Source organism: Podarcis filfolensis (genome assembly GCF_964270895.1).
Source record: "Podarcis filfolensis genome assembly, chromosome: Z".
Taxonomy (NCBI): domain Eukaryota; kingdom Metazoa; phylum Chordata; class Lepidosauria; order Squamata; family Lacertidae; genus Podarcis; species Podarcis filfolensis.
Genome location: NC_139617.1, coordinates 24,931,483 through 24,953,052, shown reverse-complemented (window position 1 = coordinate 24,953,052; position 21,570 = coordinate 24,931,483). Strand labels below are relative to the sequence as shown.

Here is a 21,570-nt window from a genome sequence, read left to right as displayed (position 1 = left end):
GCAGTCAATCTCCAGGACTACTTCTGTAACCCCACAAGATAAATCCATGCTGGCCTTCTGAGAAACAGAGCATTGGCTCTGTTGTTGCTATTTATTTATTGTTTCTTTCCTTTCTTTTATAGTGACAAATAAATAAATCAGGGGAAGGGGAGAAAAGAAAAACTCCACCCCAGGTTTATCACTTGGAATATACTTAATTGTAATGGAAGAGAAAGGGGTACTCCAGGAGAGGGCTGCATCCGCTCACAGGCAACATTTGGGAAGGGGGTGCACTTATTACACCCACTTATCTCCCCAGTTTTCCCCACCACAAGGGAAAATAGGAAGAGATACTGCGGGCAAGTTATCCAAATCACCACACTGCACTTGCTTTCCAAACTTCAATTTGAAACCTACTTTTAGGTGTCATTTCCCATTCCTGTTTGGAGAGTGAGCATGAACTATAGTTGGCTAATTCATATATCATGGTAAACTGTGGTTTGCACTAAACAAGAAACTCAAAGTCAAGCCACATCTGCGAAGGGAGCAACATGAGCCCACAGCTTGCTCCTGATCACATATATACACCGCAAAGGAAACATAGTTGTCTAGAGATCAAATCTCAGTGGCCTGGTTCAAGCAATCCTTCAACCATAGTTTAGAACATGGTTTGAATTGTGCCACTGATATTTGATCCCTAGACTAGAATGCTTTGCAAGTGATGTGCATATGAGAAAGGTTAGCCTGTTTCAGAAGAAGGCAAGTGGGATTCTAAATTCTGTATTTATTATACTCATATAACATAACAGTGTGGGAGCTATTTTTCTGCAAATATGATCCCCAGACATCTCCAGGGATATGTGCATAAGGGAGCCATATGGGTCGGGTCAAAGGTATGGTTCTTTCACATGCAAAACTCCATACATTGGACCTTTGATATAAATCCCTGCTCCCTAGGAAATTGTTACAGTTCACCCTGATGCAAACATGGACCTGTCGTGATGACCAGGACAAGAGAAAGGGGCATAGGCCATAGACCTGGGCAACCTGTTTGCCCCCACCACTTCTGAAACCGCAAGTTGGCCAGCTACAAGCACTTTTCTTTCACCACCTACTCATTCTGCAAGCCAGATGGAGGTCATCAAGGAAACGTACCAGCAAACCTGGGGGCCCAGGAGGACCAGTAGGGCCCTGCGCTCCAGTGGGACCTGCGGGGCCCTGGAACAAGAGAAGAAAAGGAAGAGTCAAACTTTGGGCAAGAGGAAACCCACAGCAAACTCCAGGGCAGGTGCCAGAGACTTGTTGCCTTCCAAATCCAATTCCCACCAGTCCCAGCAAGCACAGCCAATGGTCAGGAGTTGAAGCCCCATCAACTTCTGGAGGGCTGCCTACCCTTGCTATGTACTTCTGCAGCTATCTCTCACCTGCATTTCAGAAAACAGTGTTTACAGTTCCCTCCCTTCCATTGTGACCAGTGATAATGGCTCCATCAGAGCTCTCCCCTTAGGAACCTCAGCTGCTTGCTCCTCATTTGTCTGCGTTTCTATTGTGTAGCAGGGAGAGGGTGGCATAGAGCACACTCCTCAGGGAGGGGCGCCTCTGGTTTGTTTATTATTATTTATTAGGGCCGGGGGATATCTGGTTTTCACCAGCTAAATGTCACAATATATTGATATATCATGATGTCTGAAATAAGGATGAAGGTATGTAGAAGCAGTGGCTGCCTCCACAGTTTTTCCTGCATCGTGATTTTTGCATAGCACACACATCATGATTCACAATATATTGCGGGGTCAAAAATTATGAAACCCAATATCATGATATGGACTTCAAACTGGTTGTGGACAAAGTATCGCCCAGTCCTGTTACATATTTTACTGCCTTATATCCCCCCCCTTTTTTCTCTCTCGCTCCAAGGAGCTTTGGGTGGTGTAAGCACTTCTTCCCCTCCCAAGTTTATCCTCAACACAACCTTGTAAGGTAGGTTAGGCTGAGGGATAATGAATGGCTCAATGTCACCCAGTAAACTTCATGGATGAGTGTGGATTTGAATCCTGGCCTCCCAGTGTCAATGCCCAACACTCTAATCACTGCATCACATTGCTGTTCACACTGGAGAGGAGAGGTTTAGAAAGGCTTTGATGTCTTCAGCTCACACAGAAACAAATCAATGGAACGAACGAATTGCACTGGTGTTTTGACCCCTGCTCAATTCAAAGAACAGACCCACTAAAAATAAGCCGCTGATCTGGGATACAAACAGAGCTTCCTGATGTGCTTGTACTGATGCTGGGCACAAAACTGTGGAACTGTGAGAGAATCAGATAGCAGGACGAAACAGTGAGGCAATTGTTAGGACAAACTGCAAACAAAGCTGTTTTTTCTTTTGGAACCAACTTCCCTGGATTTCATCGTTTCCGAACAGAAACCTGTGGACTCCATTTCTGAGCATGCACTCTCTTCTGCCCATGAACTCAACAGTGTTTGCAGCACAGCCCCAGTTTGGCAATAAACACACTTACAACACACACTTTGATCTAAATAAGAGCCTGATTTTCTGGTTAAACAGCCCTATGGATGACTTTCTGTAGCTCCCAGCTGCCACCTGGTGGCTCCTTCACACAACTGCAGCTTGAAAGCAGATTCCAAAACAGTACGTAATAGAAAAATGTAAATCTGGGGACCCATAAAGTTTGGTTTTACATTCAAAACAGTCCCCAGTTAATTTTAACACACCATAAACATATTACAAAGTAAAATGGAACAGTATAAATTGCAATAAATGAATAATGTACAACTAGTACAGTATATTTTTCTAGAACTTTGTTAGTCCAGTACATAACATACTGTATTTTGCTATAAAGACATTGCTCAGTTGTCTACCCTTTCTGATCATTGCCATGTTAGTTAATTTAACCGTGTAAACTATGTCCCAACTCCCAACTCTTATAAGCCTATCTGCAATTGCAGAGATTCTCCCACAGCCAACAATCATCTGTGCAGAAGTTAAAAGATGTACTATCATTTTGTTATCATTAGATAAAAAATAACCAAATAATTCAATTAATGAGTTTATGTATTTTCTTTTTCTTTTGTATTTTCTTTTGTTGTAAATATGTATGTTTTCTAATTTGTACTTAATAAAAAAATATTTTTTAAAAATAATGAGTTTAATGGTAGTTTGAAGCCTGTTATTATTTCAATTTGTTTATTATGTGTACCCAAAAAGTTCACACAAAAGTACACACAAAACCTATACCTGTATTTATTGCTCTGAATATTCAGCACTTATTACTAACACTGTCATAAATGCAATTAATGCTGTGGCGCTTACTTTTTTTTTTTTTTTTACACAGGCAAGACATCATAAAGTGACATCTTCATCAACTTACTGGTAGTCCTGGTAGTCCTGGAAATCCTTGATCACCCTTTTGTCCTGGCTGCAAAGATGTCAGTATCTCACCTGGCTCCCCCTAAAAGGAAAGAAAGAAATAAAGAAATTTGGAGTAAGAAAGGAATACTCGAACATATTACAAAAGAGCTAGATCAGAAACATTTATGTCTCAAAGTGACAATTTCTTTCTTATAGGAGCTTAACTGTGCAAAAGAAACCTTCCAAGCATTTTTTTTTACTTAGAAATTTCCCTGTGGGAACTCATTCATAATATTTTTCTGACCAATGATTTGAAGTATACAGGGGTTGTGTTCAAAAGTTGTGGCTAAACCATAGTTCAGTATGACAAAAACAAGCTGAAGCAAGCTTCAGGCTTGCACCCTCTTCCGTCGCATCTGCTACTCTGCTGCTGTCACATGGAAGAGACGGTTTAGTTACCGGTACATTTGAATCCCAAATTGTGGTCGGTCGTAACTATGGTTTGCTGAAACAAGCCTCCATCAAAAATCATAGATTGAAGTTGGCTTTTTTCAAACAAATCATAATTAAGATCAACCACAATTTGTCCAATTCAGATGATATAGAATCATAGAGTTGTAGAGTTGGAAGGGACTCCAAGGGTCATCTAGTCCAACCCCCTGTGATGCAGGAATGTCAGCTAAAGCACCCATGGCAGATGGCTATCCAACCTCTGCTTAAAAACCTCCAATGAAGGAGAGTCCACAACCTCCTGAGGGAGATTGTTCCACTGTCCAAAAGCTCTTTCTGACCTCCTAGTCAGAATCTCCTTTCTTGTAACTTGAAGCTATTGGTTGAAGTCTTATCCTCCAGAGCAGGAGAAAACGAAGTTTCTTCATCTTCCAAGTGACACCCCTTGAGATATTTGAATTTGGCTATCATATCTCCTCTCACTCTCCTCTTTTCCAGGCTAAACATCCCCAGCTCCTTCAACCGTTCCTCATAAAGCTTGCTTTCCAGGCTCCTGATCATCTTGGTTGCCCTTCTTTGCACATGTTCCAGCTTGTCAACACCCTTAACTTGTGGTGCTCAGAACTAGACATAGAATTCCAGGTGTGGTCTGACCAAGGCAGAATAGAATGCTGCTATTACTTCCCTTGAGCTGGACACTATATAATTCTCTTGATGCAGCCTAGGATAGTGTTAGCTTTTTTTGCTGCTGCATCACACAGTGATTCACACTGTTGACTCATGTTAAACTTGTGGTCCACCAAGACCCCTAGATCCTTTTCACATGTACTGCTGGTAAGCCAGGTGTCCACCACCTGATATTTGCGCATCTGGTTCTTCCTGCCTAAGTGAAGAACCTTACATTTGTCCCTATTGAAATTCATTTTCTTAGCTTTTGTAAAGTTGCACTTTATCACAACCAGAAGCAAAAGCTTTCCAAATCCTCCTTGCAAGAGGCTAAGGCTTGCTGTGGCTCATTCTCATCAAACTAAACAGCCTTCCCCAATATTGTCCCTTCCGTGAATTTTGCACCGCATCTCCCTCCATCACTGAGCATTGGCCATGTTGGTTACACATTCTTTTGTGCAATGCTAAGTTCAGGTTATGGGACGTGGGTGGTGCTGTGGGTTAAACCACAGAGTCTAAGACTTGCCAATCAGAAGGTCGGCGGTTTGAATCCCCGCGACGGGGTGAGCTCCTGTTGCTCAATCCCTGCTCCTGCCAACCTAGCAGTTCAAAAGCACGTCAAAGTGCAAGTAGATAAATAGGTACCACTCCGGCAGGAAGGTAAACAGCATTTCTGTGTGCTGCTCTGGTTCGCCAGAAGCGGCTTAAGCGGCTTAGTCATGCTGGCCACATGACCCGGAAGCTGTACACCGGCTCCCTCGGCCAATAAAGCGAGATGAGTGCCGCAACCCCAGAGTCGGCCACAACTGAACCTAATGGTCAGGGGTCCCTTTTAGCTTTACCTGTTTAAGTTCAGGTTCTGTGATAATTTTGCACTATAGAAATCATTGTTGTGGCCCAACACCCATGTTATAAGCTCTTTTGAACAAAACTGTGGTCACCCCATAAATTCAGTAAAGAGTGCTGCAGCATCATCTGAATTGTAGCCTTATATCTTAAATTTTCTGGTGCACTTCAGTCTGAGATGTACCTACTGGTGGCACTCACTGTAAATGAAAGAACTTCCCCCAATGCTGACATGCCAATCTCCCCTGCTCCATTTTTATCCCCCATTTTCAACCACAAGAATGAGTTCTCAAAGTTGCTAGCTGCCAATAAAATGCATAATTAGACCAAATGTTACTGTTGAACGCTTGAGAATCAGCAGCGCATTCAAATGGCAGCTTACCTTCATCCCTATTAGGCCAGGGGGACCCTGCAGCAAAAAAAAAAAAAGTGGGGGGGGGGAGTAGAAGAAAAGAATTATGAATCTTCTATTAGATAGCAAATGCAGTTTCTTCCTTGCTTCAAATTGCAGTTCACTCAAACATACAACAGGTGGAGTCAAACACTTGAATACTGTCAAAGGTACTCTTTAGATTAGAAGAAAACCATGATTCAAGGAGCCTTGAGTTTGCCTCTAATAAGTCACTTGTAGCATAAACGGAGCTTCTTCTTATCAACTCTTAGGGCTCAAAACTATGTGAGACAAGAGCACAATTCAAAGACAGGTCTCTCTGCCCTGAGGTGGATGCTGAAGTTTTAATATATAAAACACTTGAGAGGTCTCATAACAAAACAATACACTACCACCATCAGTGCAATCATCCAATAAAAAACAGACTGAGTAGAGTTAACACTAACTCGTGGTGCACAAGTTTTGTACAGCTGTCTTTAAAGAAATCGAAACAATCTGTAATATGACAATTGACAACTGAACAAACTTAGCCTTGCTAGGAATTATAGATGTGCCGAATGAACAACTATGTTATAAAAACGGTTAATGTTTCTTTTGGTGGCAGCTTGCCCAGAAACTGCCAAACATTGGCGCACTGCTACAGGACTACCACAGGACTGTGCACAAGGTTGGTCTGTTGCCCTGGCTGAAAAGTTAACCTGCAAAGCAAAAGCAGCCAGAGATTAAGCAAACCCTCCATTTTTTTTTATCATAGAATGGTAGAGTTGGAAGGGATCTTGAGCATAATCTAGTCCAACCCCCTACAATGCAGGAATATGCAGCTCTCCCATACAAGGATTGAACCTGCAGCCTTGGCGTTGTCAGCGCCATGCTCTAACCAACAGATTTATTTCATTTGTGTGCCATGAAGATCAATGGAGAAGGCCACCTCAAACTCATAGAAACTTGTGGGGAGATCTACTGTGCCTGTCTTTCACAGGTCTAAGGGTCATTCCATATCAAGTGATCCAACTTTTTTAACCTCATGCCATCCGATTTTCTTAATATTTTGTACACTTGTTGAATGATCAAAACTAAGTTTAAATCTAAAATTTTAATTTTTCATCTCATCCTGTTTTTGAGTTATGAGGGTTTGAAATTTCAAAAAATAAAATGACAATTTTGGCCTTGCCGGACTACACAAAAATCTTTGAAGCTCAGCCCAGTATTGAGATATGTCAAAACTAAAAACACAAATCTCTTCAGAACTTCAAGGGCTTTAATATGGTATGTCACATGATGGACTTACTTAAAATAAAAAAATTAAGTTACACAATTAGTTCCTCTGAATTCAATGGGGCTTACTCCCTGGAAAGTGGACACAGGGTTGTAGCCTAAGGCTTACAATAAAATATCCATAGAAACACAGCACAGAAGCAAAATACAGTGAGCTAAGTTTGGGTGACATCCTATGCCAAGCCATGGTTTAGTGTGAACTTAAGTGCACAAAGGTTTGTGGAAAGGTAGGAGATTACAGTTGGTCACCCCCCCCCATCCTTCTGCTGCTGTGCTGCTGAGAGCTATGGTTTGCCTTAGTGTGTCATCCAAATCCAGGTTCATGGTTTGCCTCCTCCAGACAAATAATGAGCTATAAACCCAACAACAAACCTTATTTATGAGTTCATTCTATAAGACAAGCCATGAGTCCTGGTTCAGACAACACCCTAAGCCAAATCATGGCTTAGGTCACAGATGTGCAGGAAAAGCAGGATTGCAAGAGCAGCAAACTGGCCACGCTCTCCTCTCCAGGAGCCTGCATATTTGCAAAGTCATAGTTCGGCTTAGTGTTATGTGCAAACCAGTTCAGTCAAACAGTCCCCTTAAAGCATCAAACAGCAGCTGAAAATCAACCACATATAGCAGTTGCAGGAGGAAGTTTCTTGTACTTACAGGGAGGCCTTGTAAACCTGGGAAACCTGGACTGCCAGGGTAGCCACGTTCTCCCTGTAGAGGACAGAACAAAGACTTGAATGCATCACCAAAGACAGCAGGAAGCCCAAATGCATGCTGCTATAAAACGAAAGAGCAAAGGAGACAGGTGTGTTGCAACAGACCAGGGGTTATAGCAGATCTTTTTAAACACGAGGAAGGACCCCACCCCCATATACTCAATATTCTCTTCTTGCATCACTTTTATTTGATATATGTGAAAAAGACAGAAGCTCCAAGGGAGGAGGAAAACTGCATAAGACCATGATAGACTGATGCACTTTCCATGCAGCTGGGACACCAATACTGATGTGGACACACACACACATGTGTGGGCCCTACAACAAAATTTTGCAGTATATTGCCACTGAAATTTTCCTGTTCAGGGCACCTATCCAGCCTGGAAAAGCTGCTTTGCAGTCTTGGAGGGATTTATTTTATGCAAGGGCCCACAAAATTAACAACAACAACAACAACATTTTATTTATATTCCACCCATATGGCTGGGTTTCCCCAGCCACTGTGGGTTGCTCCCAGCAGAATAGTAAAAACACGATAAAACATCAAACATTAAAAACTTCCCTAAACAGGGCTGCCTTCAGATGTCATCTAAAAGTCAGATAGTTGTTTATTTCCTTGACATCTGATGGGAGGGCGTTCCACAGGGCAGGCGCCACTACCAAAAAGGCCCTCTGCCTGCTTCCCTGTAACCTCATTTCTCATAGTGAGGGAACTAGCAGAAGACTCTTGGAGGAGGACCCCAGTGTCTGGGCTGAATGATGGGGGTTGAGACACTCCTTCAGGTATACTGGGCCAAGGCCGTTTAGAGCTTTAAAAGTCAGCACCAGCACTTTGAATTGTGCACTGGGAGCCAATGAACATCCTTTAGGACCATTGTTATATGGTCTCGGCGGCCACTCCCAGTCACCAGTCTAGCTGCCGCATTCTAGATTAGTTGTAGTTTCCAAGTCACCTTCAAAGGTAGCCCCATGTAGAGCAAACTGCAGTAATTCAAGGAGGAGATAACAGAGCATGTACCACTCTGGCAAGACAGTGTGTAGGTAGGTCTCAGCCTGCATACCAGATGGAGCTGGTAGACAGCTGCCCTGGATGCAGAATTGACCTGCGCCTCCAAGGACAGCTTTGAGTCCAAAATGACTCCCAGGTTGTGCACCTGGTCCTTCAGGGGCACAGTTACCCTGTTCAAGACCAGGGAGTCCCCCAAACCCACCCACCCCATGTTCCCCAAAACCAGTACTTCTGCCTTGTCAGGATTCAACCTCAACCTGTTGGCCGCCATCCATCCTCCAAACACCTCCGGACACTCACATAGGACCTTCACAGGTTCTGATTTGAAGGAGAGGTAGAGCTGGGTGTCATCCACATACAGTACTGGTGAACACCCAGCCCAAAATATCCTCTGTCTCACAAACACACACAAATTATTTTAATTTTGCAGTTGTATCTGCAATGCTGACAAAGGCACAGAAAATAAAAGTGTGCTCTCCTAATGCCTACTGCTCAGTATTGTGGCCTTCAGTCTTCACAGGAAAGCCCAGTTCCTACAGGCACCTACTACCCCTAGACAGTACCACCTGGTCATTATAAAAACTTTTTAAGAACTGGTGCCAGCGTCTGATTTTTACCTCTTCCCTCCCTGCCCCTGTTTCCTTTTGTGTCGTATTTTTGTTTTAGAATATAAGCCTGTGGGCAGAGACTGCCTTGTTTGAACCGACTGCTTGTAAGACGTTCAAGGAACCTATTTGGCTGGAAATCAGGAGACACAAATGCTATAAATAAATAAAAATAAGATATCTGAATGGAAAACATATAGCTCAGGGGTAGCCAACATGATGTTCTCCAGATGTTATTAGACTCCAACTCCCATCAGCCCCAGCCAGCATGGCCAATGTTCAGGGATGATGGGAGTGCAGCAGAGCTATGCATGTCCATCAGAACCAGTCCCACCTTTGTTCCATTGCATCCTGGGATACCTGGAGGTCCTGGAGCCCCATCCTGACCTGGTAGCCCCTGCAAAGTGGAAGGAAAAGAAGCACAATCACATTCAGGCAACACCGTGTGTACACTCCAGAACAAAACAGTGAATTCTGCCATTGTTATTTCAGTATTGCTGTAAGCAAAGCTTACTTACAGGAAGTCCTGGTGTTCCCGAAAAGCCTGGTTGACCTGGAGCACCCTGAAGATGAGAAACAACCACACTCATGTTTAGATAAAAGGGATGAAGGAATTGTTAGTTTCAAAAAGAGTTATCAGCCACAATTGGAAGTGTGCAAGGCACAAGCATTGCTAGTTTGGTGTGTCGAGGTGGGGAGCCACTCCCAACAGTCTGAGACAGCATGTGTGATGATGGGAACTGTAGTCTGGGAACATCCAGAGAGCACCAGGTTCCCCACCTCTAGAGCCTCTTCAACAGGGAACAAGGAGACCCTCTACTTACCTGGTGCTCTGGGTAGCTTCATGGGCTGGGGAAGGGCCGCAGCGGAGTGGCAGAGCATCTACTTTGCATACAAAAGGTCCACAGTTATCCTTGGCATCTCCAGGTAGGGCTGGGGAAGACTCCCTGCCTGAAACCCTGGAGAGCCACTGCCAATCAGCGTAGACCAGGGTTTCTCAAACTTGGGTCTCCAGCTGCTTTCAGACTACAGTTTCCACCATCCCTGACCACTGGTTCTGCTAGCTAGGGAAGATGGGAGTTGTGATCAAAAAACAGCTGAGGACCCAAGTGTGGGAACCCTGGAGTAGACAATACTGCCTTCATGTGAGAAGAAGAAGGAAGAAAGGTCCAAACACTGTGCTCCTATCTAACAGCGTTTATTTACAAGCAAATACAGCAATAACTCCATCAGAGCTGGAACACATCCTTGCTCTTTCTCTCGCTCTGGGAGCAGAAGTGAAACTAACTTCACAGACAAAGGAATTACTTCCCGTAGAAGCCCCTCCCAGGTACAGGACACTCAGAAGGTTAACCCATTAACCACCCTACTCCACAATACAGTGGTACCTCAGGTTAAGAACTTAATTCGTTCCAGAGGGCCGTTCTTAACCTGATACCGTTCTTAACCTTAGGTACCACTTTAGCTAATGGGGCCTCCCGCTGCCACCACGCTGCCGCTGCACGATTTCTGTTCTCATCCTGAAGCAAAGTTCTTAACCTGAAGCACTATTTCTGGGTTAGCGGAGTCTGTAACCTGAAGCGTATGTAACTTGAAGCGTCTGTAACCCGAGGTACCACTGTACTGAGTTAACTGAACGCAATGGTCTGACTTTTTATAAGGCAGCATTCTATGTTCCAAAGGGATGAATTGCATTGACAGCATGTAGGCCCATTCATGGAGTGGCTCCACTAAATGAATTGTGCCCAAGCCCCCATGTGGAGCTAGCAATGGTGTTGAAGAGAATTCTTGCTGCCTGGTGCATGTACCCATAAAACGTGTTTTATGGAAATGCAAGGTAGGGTAGAGAAATGCACCTGTAATATAAAAAGTTTGCAAAGAACCCCCAAGGCACTGGTGAGCCTCTGCCAGTCACCTGCTCCTGGCAAAATTCAGAGACACACATTAGAACAGGTGTGGGGAAGCTTTTGCCCTCCAGATGTTGCTGGACTCAAAGTCCCATCAGCCACAGTCAGCACAGCCAATGAACAGAGGTTTTCTTGGGGGGGGGAGTGTAATCCAGCAACATCTAGAGTGCCAAAGGTTCCTCATCTCTACATTATTGCTTTGGCTGTTGTGTTGTGTTTAAAGCGTGGCACATATTGCTTCAAAAATACACCACTTACTTTCAGTGGTGTTTAGTACCCACTGGAGTTGGTGGGGCAGAAGGCAGGGAGACCAACGGTGGGTGGAGCCCAAGCCAATGACTCGCAAAGCAGCCAATGACAGGCAGAGCAAACTAATTTCTGTTTTGTTTCCATCCTTCTCCCATTCTGCTGAGTTCTAAAAGGGTCAACATGGAGACTAAGGAGGAGGAAGCTGACAGCCGCTTACACTGGCAGGCAGTAAGAAGGCTCTTATGTGGGGGTTCACTAAGGGTGGACTGTGGTCAGTGGGGCAGCACACCATTTGCCTCCACTGCTTATTTTGCTCTCGTCCTGTTGCCGCTCTCCACACCCCAGTAACTGCATTTCAGAAAATTAAAACACCACTTACTCTAATTCCTTTGGGTCCAGGTGGCCCTGGGAATCCATCATCACCCTGGAAAAAGAAAAAAATGGGGCAGGGAAAAGAAGAGGAGAAGAAAAGTGAACAATGAGTTAACATGAATTCAAAGACAGACAGTGAAATCCACTTTTCATTTAGCCTTAATTGCAAAGACAACCCTCATGCTTTTTGCATTATTTCAGACAGCTTGGCTGCATAACAGGAAATTTCAATTCCATGCCCCACCTCCAAATCACACTGAAGTTTTTCTAGGTTCATTATGAGAATCCTAGAGCAGGCGTGGGGAACCTTTGGCCCTCCAGATGTTGCTGAACAACAGCCCCCCTCATTCCTGGCCATTGGCCATGCTTGCTTGTACTTCAGCAACATGTGGAGAGCCAAAAGTTCCTCACCCCATTCCAGAGAAACGAAGGTGCTCTTAAGTCTCAGGTCAGCATACTTACTTGCAAGAAAATCCTATTGAAACCAAAGGAACTTACTCCCATGTAAATGGTCAGAATCAACTTCCAATACAATAAAAGCATGTACACAGAAATCCAGAAAGTTCCCTTTACATACAAGCAAATGGATTTATGCTTAATGTAAAAGGCAATTCCTGAATTGCCTTTTACATACAAGGTTCGATCAAGGCGTGTCATAAAAACAACAGCTTCTTCTTTTTAAGGGAGGATAAAAAGTCAGGTTTACAAAAAAAAGGAGATCTTTTCACCCAGCTGGAAAACCTTCTCAAAACAAAAATGCCTTCAATTCTCCACAAAAAGTGCAGATAGTAGGGGCCTATAGTATCTCAGGTAGAAGCTGTTCAGAACAGGAGCAACAAAACAGAAAGCTCTGCTCCGAGTTACTGCAGCACAAGTGCCTGACATTTTTGGGATGTGGAAGAAAAGCTGTCCTGCAGAAACCAATGATCTACTGGGTATATGAGGGATAAGGTGGTCCCTCAAGTAAATTTAGGATGAGGCTTCTTAGGCACCAGTGATGTGATGTGGACATTTTTATTTTATGTGATCAAATCAGACTAGTCATGGCCCTGGAATCCTGGGATACAGTGTCCTCATGCACCAGTATCCCCCAAGAAGGAGATAGCTCCAGGCCCCAGTGCTTTCTATGTGGAGCTCTTGACACTGGAGCCTGCATCTCACCCACTGAACCCCAAGGAGGCACTTCCACCACTAGACTCTCACAACTGAGTGAACAGCTCTTCAGATAATTCAGGAAACATATTTGCGTTTTCCCAAACTAAGTGCCCACTGCTTGAAACCCTAGAAGAAAGTCCTTGCAGCTTTAGATGATGCACTTGGGCGTGGGATGGGGGCTTTAATCTTGACTGCCTGTCCCAGATCATTGAGCTGCTGCAGTTGTTCCAGGCCAGTGATGAGACAGCTTGCAGAATGCTCCTGAATTTATTGAAGGCAGGGGGCAGGTAGAGAGCTTTCTCCCACTATCATGTCCCTTATTAATTCCATCTTCCTTGAATTAGGATAGGTGACTTTAAATAAATATATAAACCCATATATATATGCCACATGTTGCCATCTAAATAGATCCTCTGTGAGACGATTAAATTCAGAGTCTAAAACTAGACCAGCTGGCTGGTCCAATAACTCAACTTCTTCTTACCTTACCTTTGTGTTTCTTGGCCAACACAGAAACAGTTCCACGTGTACGAGAGATGTTAAAAGGAATACCTGCTCTGATGCAGTGAACACTATCTAAATGTCTGGACTACTGAAGCCATATTAGATATTTTATAGATCATGGCAACATGAGGCATTCATCATCATTCTGTTGAGCTACTCACTTTTTCGCCTCGTGACCCAGCTGGCCCTTCTGGTCCAGGAAATCCAGGTAAGCCTTGTTGTCCTTCTAAACCTGGGAAGCCTCTCTCACCCTGCAAAATAATAATAATAATAAAATGAACGGAATTAAGAATTGTCACTATATAGTATGTAGAATCATTGTTTTCTCTTGGTATTTTCCATCAAAAAACTCTTCCCATTTGCTATGAGAAATGCCATTTGTTTAACCATGCTGGATTCCTGTGTGATGAATCTGCATCAGGAATTCCAGCAAACATCAAAAGGGGATCCATTTGGTTCATTTGGCTCAGTTTTAGTTGCCTCACCTCCCCCCGCCTCCCAAAAAAGTATTATAGGAAAAGGCTCAGAAAAAGGAAATCAAGATGATAGAGCAACTGCCCAATCAGCAAAGGTTACAGTATTTGTGGCTTTTCAGTTTACCAAAAAAAAAAAAAAAGGTGACTAATGGGGGACAGGATCAATGTATACAAAATTTAAACACGGTGTGGAGAAAGCTAAGAGAGAAAAGTTTTTCTCCTTTTCTCATAACACTAGAATTCATGGGCATCCAAGGATGCTGAATATTGGAAGATTCAGGACAGACAGATATAGTGATGACTACCAACTTGAATGGCTTTTAAAGAGAATTATACAAACTCACTGAGTGTAAGACTATCAATGGCTACAACTTTTTCTTCCCCAAGTTGTTCTTGTTTTTTGTTTAAAAAAAAACAATTTCCCTTCCACTGATGCCATGTTGGCTTAGGTTGAGGCCCAACCCGTGTGTGTGTTAGGTGAATGAGGGAACTTTGGATCTTGTATGTTCAAAGACCACCACCAACAGGAATGTCCTGTTTCAGCCCCTAACAGCAGTACAGCCTTTTGCAGGTGGGCCTCTAGCGTGGACATGCTGCCCCACCAGCAGCTCTCTTCTCTGCCAGTGGAACGGTCCTTCTGCCCCATCCCAGTCTCCTCAGACAGCTGGTTGTGTCAACCAGCATGTGTCAACCAGAAGATGATGGGAAGCCCTCAAGCAAGCCTGCTGGAAGCTCCGGGCAAATGTAAGTCTTTTAGAGGACAGACTGCCAACATGACACCCTCCAGAGATCAGGGACTTTAACTCTCATCAGACCCAGCGAGGAAGGTCAATGGTCATGGGGTATGGGAGCTGTTGTCCACAACACTGGGATGGCACTATATTAACATAGCCTCCAACATTTCTCCGATGAAAATAGGGATGTCCTATTTAATAATAATATTCTTACTACTTATACCCCACCCATCTGACTGGGTTGCCCCAGCCACTCTAGGCAGCTTCCAAAATATTAAAAACATAATAAACATTAAAAAACCTTCCTTATAGTGAGCTGCCTTCAGATGGCTCAGGGGTTGGATAACTCCATACCCTCCAATATTTCTCTAATGAAAATTGGGGTGTCCTAAGGGAAAGCGGGACATTCCAGGATCAAATCAGAAACCAGGATGGCTTCTGTAAATCTGGGACTGTCCCTGGAAAATACTAACTATCTGCAGTAACTATCCCTGCTTTAGAGGGCCTGATGAAGACACATGGGGAATGTGCTCCAAGATCTTCTATGTTTTTTGTTCTTAGTGATCCACGTCTGAAAGCTGGGTCAGCCTTGGCACATTGAACTAATTCTTTACATCATGGCCAAAAGGTCAACCAAATCTTGCATCCAATATATGAATTTCCCCTATAGTGAGCTGCTAATTAGTACAGGAAATAGGTGATACCTGGAAGGGATTATCTTGCATAGCTTCGTGAGCCTGCTATTTCTACTTTAATTCAGTGCCAGGTTTGATCTTAACATGGCCCAAATACCTTGAATCCAGGAAAGTCCTCAAGCATTCCATTCACTTTTGTATGGATTGTTTGTTTGTCCTAAGCACTAAATATGTAGCTTTGGCATGCATTCTACTATCACACCCTGTACCTAGCACGCAGGTAGTGAGGTGGTGGCAAGGTGAACAGGGGGTAAAAGGCAAAGACAGGCCCAGCCACTAGGAAACAGTTTGCAGAGTCCTAAGTGCTCAGGAGAGTAAGCCAGCCTGACTTGGGAGCTTTTCTAAGCCTCAGGAAATAGCATGCAGCCTGTTTGAAATAATCACCACTAAGATGACTCCTAATTGGTTGCACTATAATTCTCTTCTTTCCCTTGAACATACAGTACAATCACATCTTACTCAGTTCCAGAGGCAGTACATCTCTAAATAGCACTTGCTCAGGGGCAAACACTGCTAAGGCCCTGCAGTATTAAGAGACAGAACTAGTTACATAATTCCTTTCAGTTGTTAACTGCAGTGGTGCAGTTATAGGATGGAGATGAGGAAGCAGTGACCCTTCAGATGTTTTTGGATGACAACTCCCATCATCCCTGACTATTGGCTATTCTGGCTGGGGCTGATATGAAATGGTTCCCTAACACTGCTACGGGAAAATAAATATTTTGTGGAAGCACTTTTTAAACTTCCTGGTGGGAGGAAAGAATTTCGAAATGTGAGATTGCTATCTCTGAATTCCACCTATTTCACGCTCTTAAAATGCCCGTTTCCCTTTGGTGGACGCAGCAAGGACAACCCTGCCTTCTGAGACCAACATACAGTGTAATTTTTCCTCGTAGAAGGCAAGTGCAGATCAGCCGTGATATGCATGGAATCTGCCTTGAGAAATGTGTATGTTGGGAAACAGTGGAAAGGGTTGAATCATGGCAAAGACCTTTAACATTCACATAGCGCAGGTGGGACTGTTCAGCAGCACACGGAACTGCAGCCTCTTGTCAGGCAGATGTTTTCCAGCATCGGAGCCCATGCAATTTGCGCAGGGATTAGGGAAGCAAAAGGTGTACATGTGGCGTTATTTGTTTTAGATACTCAACAAAGAGTGTGTGCTTCTGAATTGTTCTCATGGATTAGATATGTTAAGCATCTGGAACAAGAGAGATGGATGACAGTTCATGCCCCGAAGAAGAACCCGCCAAGAACTTGTCCTACAGGAGGAAACTGATTAGCACAAATGGAAGCCATCAGAGTGAGATACCTTGTCCTGCATCACTGTCGCAGTCACCCATTGATATAGGCCACAATCACACCATACATCTAAAGCATTGTTATACCACTTTGACAGTCACAATTCCCCCTAAAGAATTCTGGGAGCTGCAGTTTGTGAAGAGTGCTAAGGGTTCTTAGGAGATCCTCTATTTCCCTCACAGAGCTACAGTTCTCAGAATGGTATAACCATCAATCTCTCTTCCTAGGGAACTCTTGCCCCCCTGTTGAATAGCTGGCCTGATGTTCCTTATGCTGCAGCTAGCATGGCTGCCTATCATGGCCATGAGAACTGCAGAGCTTGACTACATTTTCATTTTTATCTATACAGAAGGACATGTTGATTTTGGCTGGAAGGAAGGAAGGTTGGTTTTAAAAAACGAAATCCAAGACAGCATGGCATAGCAACATCTGATGGGCCAAAGCTTCCCCATAACTACTTCATAAACAGTTTTATCAATTCTCATCAAACCATGTCAATGTGGAATCCTGATGAAAACCCAACTTGGATGGTCTTAAGAAAGGGAGGTGGAAGACTAGACCTATTCATGTATGATAAGGCTATCTGTTCCTACTAGCTGTGTTGGGAATGCTAGAGGCAGGGAGCCCCCTGAATTGGTGGGACTCCCAAATGTGGTGGTCTGCTACTGCACTCAGGTCCTGCTTGCAGGCTCCCCATTAGGACATCTGGCTGGACGCTGTGAGAACAGGATGCTGGACATGTTGGCCTGATTCAGCCACTGGCCTGATCCAGCTACAGTACTCCTCTCTGAAGTTGCAGTTGGGTGCATCTGCTACCAGCATCCATGCCTAGCTTGACCCTTTGCCTCCTGCAAAAAGCCCTCCTTGTTTGTTCAAACCACACAGCATTTATCTTTCTTTCTTTCTTTTATAAAAAAAGCTCTCTATCATTATGACAGAAGTTCATAATGGTACTTTTTAAGTATGTGTGTGTGCGCACGCACACGCACACAAACAAAAACAAAGTGAAGTTTTAGCAGCACAACCTCATTTAACCTTGTATTATTGCCAAGAAGACTAAGCCTTAGGCTTAGCACACACATATGCTATGAACCTTTGGCAAGAACATTTGCCAAAATATGATCTCATTCAATTGAGCCACCTGGATAGATAGGCGTGGCCCCTGGGGTAGCTTCTGTGAGGCACCCCGAACAACTCACTGGGGGAAATGTTTACTGCACCAACGCAGCTTGGCATTGAAAGCGTAACTCAGTGGCAAGTTTGAGAACCAAAAGAAACTGAATTCTGCTTTTCAAGTCCATTGGAAATTTACATTCACAAGCACAACCACTTATTTTATCCAGGGCGGGTTACAACAATTACAACAAAATATTGAAAAACAGTTTAAAGCAAGTTAAAATTATAGAAATAGGGTGCCTTGGAGGGTGTTAAAGTGATGTTTAAGTGAAGCAGAAACCAAAAACCAGCTTAAATCATATTCAGGAGAGCAGTGGGGAACTGTGGCTCTCCATATGCTAACAGACATCAATGCACGCTCTGCTAGCCACATCTGGAAAGCTACAGGTTCCCCCATCCCTCAAACAGAAGAATCAATCCAATAGAGGACTGCCCTCTGCAAAGTGTAACACATGGCCACCCTAGTGACAACACAGGACAGGGCACCAAAACAGTAAAGGTAAAGGTAAAGGGACCCCTGACCATTAGGTCCAGTCATGATTGACTCTGGGGTTGCGGTGCTCATCTCGCTTTATTGGCCGAGGCAGCCGGCGTACAGCTTCCGGGTAACCATCATGACTAAGCCGCTTCTGGCGAACCAGAGCAGCGCACGGAAATGCCATTTACCTTCCCGCCGGAGTGGTACCTATTTATCTACTTGCACTTTGACGTGTTTTTGAACTGCTAGGTTGGCAGGAGCAGGGACCGAGCAACGGGAGCTCACCCCGTCGCGGGGATTTGAACCGCCGACCTTCTGATCAGCAAGTGCTAGGCTCTGTGGTTTAACCCACAGCACCACCCGCGTCCCTCACCAAAACAGTAGAATTCTCCAAATGTATAGAAGTCCCTCCATAGAGACGTTCGCCTCACTCCTTCCATATTGACTCAAGGCATCAGGCCAAGGAGGAAGGACCAGAGCTCTGTAGTAGAGCATCTGTTTTTGCATGCAGAAGGTCTTAGGTTCAATCCCTGGTATCTCCAGGGAATAACTCCTGCCTGAAATCCTGGATCACAGCTGCCAGTCCGTGTAGACAGTACTGAGCTAGATGGACCTATGTCCTTAATCAGTCAGCTTCCTATGTTCCTAAAGGTGATCTGGAAAGTTTTTGGGTTTCCCCAATTAGCTCCTTTCTTGTTTCTACTCCTCTTGTTGGTGTTGCTGCTCTTTAGTATTTAAGAGAGTTTAAAAAATAGCTTGGAATCTAATGGGTGCAGGAGAAGAGTTTGTTAATAACAGTTGTAAAGTGCCATGTTGTTTTCTTACAGTTCTTCCTCAGGGCACTAGTCCAGCATCCTGTTCTCGCAGCAACCAACTAGGTGCAGGACCTGCGCACAAGAACACTCTTCTGCCCTCCTGCAGCTTCCAGCTCCTGCTATTCAGAAGCACTGCTGATCCAGCCATGGAGGCAGAACAGAGCCATCATGGCTAGGAGCCATCAATAGCTCCCTCCTCCATGAGCAGTTTCCTCAAAATGCTTAGGGACTGATATATAATTGGCATTAATAAATATGTTTCCTGAAGGAGTTGGACTTCATGGCCCTTTGGGCATGCTCAGTTTTTAAAAGTGTACCCTATTAGAATTGGGGGAGAGCCTGTTCTGTTGTGCCACCCTCTCTGTGGAACATTCTCCTCTCTGAACTGAAGCAGGCACCAAACCAGCTGTCAATTAGGGTTCTTTTGAACAATTGAATAAAAACAACTCATTTTTTTTATTCCTAGGCCTTATCTGACTTTTAGTACCAGTTGGTTTAAATTTGCCTCAGGTCGGATATTTTTCTGTTTTGTACATATTGATTTGTTTCTGCATTTGATCATTTCATGTGGCAGCACCTAAACTTCGGAACTCCCTGCTTGTTGAGATCAAGCAGGCGCCTTCACTGTACTATTTTTGGCACCTGCCAAAAACATTCCTGTTTAGACAAGCCTATGCAGATGTATAGAAAGTTGAGGCGATTTAATCCGTTTTATTATTTGAACTTTGGTATGTTTTCAAGGAGGGTTGTCCATTTTTTCTCAGTTTTACTATTTTTTTCCCTTTTGTGAAGTGCTTTGAGGTTGTTGGGCTTTTTTTTTTTTTACAATCAAGTGGTGTAATTCTTTTTCATGATAATAAATAAATGGGTTTATTCCTGCATTTTTATTAACTCTGCATAAAACCTTGAGATTTTATAAACTTTTTTTTTAAAAAAGGAATAACCTCCCGTCTAGACTACTGCAACACACTTTATGTAGTGCTGCCCTTGAATACAGCCCAGAAACTGCATCTAGTGAAAAATGCCATGACCAGGTTCTTGGCTTAAGCAGTACGGAGAGCCAGTTACAGTGATCTTGAAATTTATGTACTCAATTCAAGGTATCAGTACCAGTACACAAGGCTCCATTCATAGTAGGACCCAAGTACTGAAAGGAGTACTTTCCCCGATCTCTCTCTTTTGTAAGGTACGCAATAATTAATGCATTATATGTATTATAAAGTATCCTTTAAATATATTCCATGTGCTTTTAGGTATAATTCATAGAATGTTTAACAATCTGCCTTTGAGACTTAGCCAACTGGCAGGTTACAAATATTTAAATTCCTACAACGATCTTAATTACTAACAATGAAATCTGAACACCATTTATTAGAAACTCTCTATAAACAAATGGTTATATTTTTTTGTTGGAGAAAACAGAGCAGAATATAAATTGTTTTCATTGCTGTGCGGCTTGTCAAATTCTTTTAGTCCAGTGGAGCAAAAACTCTTCAGGATCCAGATATGTTTCCTCCTGCACACACACACACACACACACACACACACACACACACACCTGCTCACCTTTCCCCCTTTTGTTCCGCTACAGTCGCATTTGGATCCTGACGAACATCCATGGCATGCCTAGAAAAGAGAAATAAAAAGAGAACATTAAAAGTTTGCAAAGAACTTTCCCACCCCACCAAATATGTGCTAATGAGGAGGAATTTCAATCGCTTGTTTTATGAACACAGTTTAAGGTTAGCACACTTCATCAATCGGGGGGGGGGGGGAATTGGGAGTGCAACATGTGAATTTTAATCAGTTAAATGGACTGACCTCACATATTCTTTTAAGAATAATCTCAACCCTGAAAGGGGGAGAAATGCAGATCACCTTGCTTCTCCCTTTACAACCTCTCAAAAAAGAAAGAAAAAACCAAGAAGAAGCAACAACAGCCAACCCTAGTTTTTCCCTCAAGGCAACATTGGATATATTAATTAGATGTTTTTTATCGGAAAATTAATAAAAATGATTAAAAAAAGAAAAGAACACACTCTGATTCATGCCCAGGCATCCCACACCCTAAGGGTGCTTCTAAATGACCCATTTATTGAGCTTTCACTCTGTTTGCAGGGAGGCAAGAAGTCTTTAGTGTTAAGTTGTGGGTGAACATATCAGACGACACAGCGATTCTTCAAACAGCTCTTGTTTATTCACAGGCCAGAACAGAACTGAAGGGTTCAGCCAGCCTGCTTATATAGAGCTCCACTAGAACACAACAGTAACCGTTTTCTGTAACTATCCAATCACTGAATGTCACTTTCGATCCCTTATTTGCATATGTGGACCTGAACTATCTACAGTATCCCCCTGCTGGCCCAGGGTGAGAACTTCAGTACATAACATTTAGCAAGT

General features: G+C 43.5%; 1 protein-coding gene across 2 annotated transcripts in view; it reads right to left on the bottom strand.

Annotated features, from left to right (window-relative positions):
* The window catches only part of COL4A5 (collagen type IV alpha 5 chain), a 136,537-nt gene that overhangs the window by 65,749 nt on the left and 49,218 nt on the right, over positions 1 to 21,570 (bottom strand). For both annotated transcript variants that reach the window (XM_083595798.1, XM_083595799.1), the window contains exons 2-10: positions 20,737 to 20,796; positions 13,656 to 13,745; positions 11,843 to 11,887; positions 9,826 to 9,870; positions 9,642 to 9,704; positions 7,635 to 7,688; positions 5,697 to 5,723; positions 3,372 to 3,452; positions 1,135 to 1,197 (exon numbers count right to left, since the gene is read on the bottom strand). In XM_083595798.1, the coding sequence (XP_083451924.1) occupies positions 1,135 to 1,197; positions 3,372 to 3,452; positions 5,697 to 5,723; positions 7,635 to 7,688; positions 9,642 to 9,704; positions 9,826 to 9,870; positions 11,843 to 11,887; positions 13,656 to 13,745; positions 20,737 to 20,796 (528 nt within the window). The remainder of the gene's footprint in view (positions 1 to 1,134; positions 1,198 to 3,371; positions 3,453 to 5,696; positions 5,724 to 7,634; positions 7,689 to 9,641; positions 9,705 to 9,825; positions 9,871 to 11,842; positions 11,888 to 13,655; positions 13,746 to 20,736; positions 20,797 to 21,570) is intronic.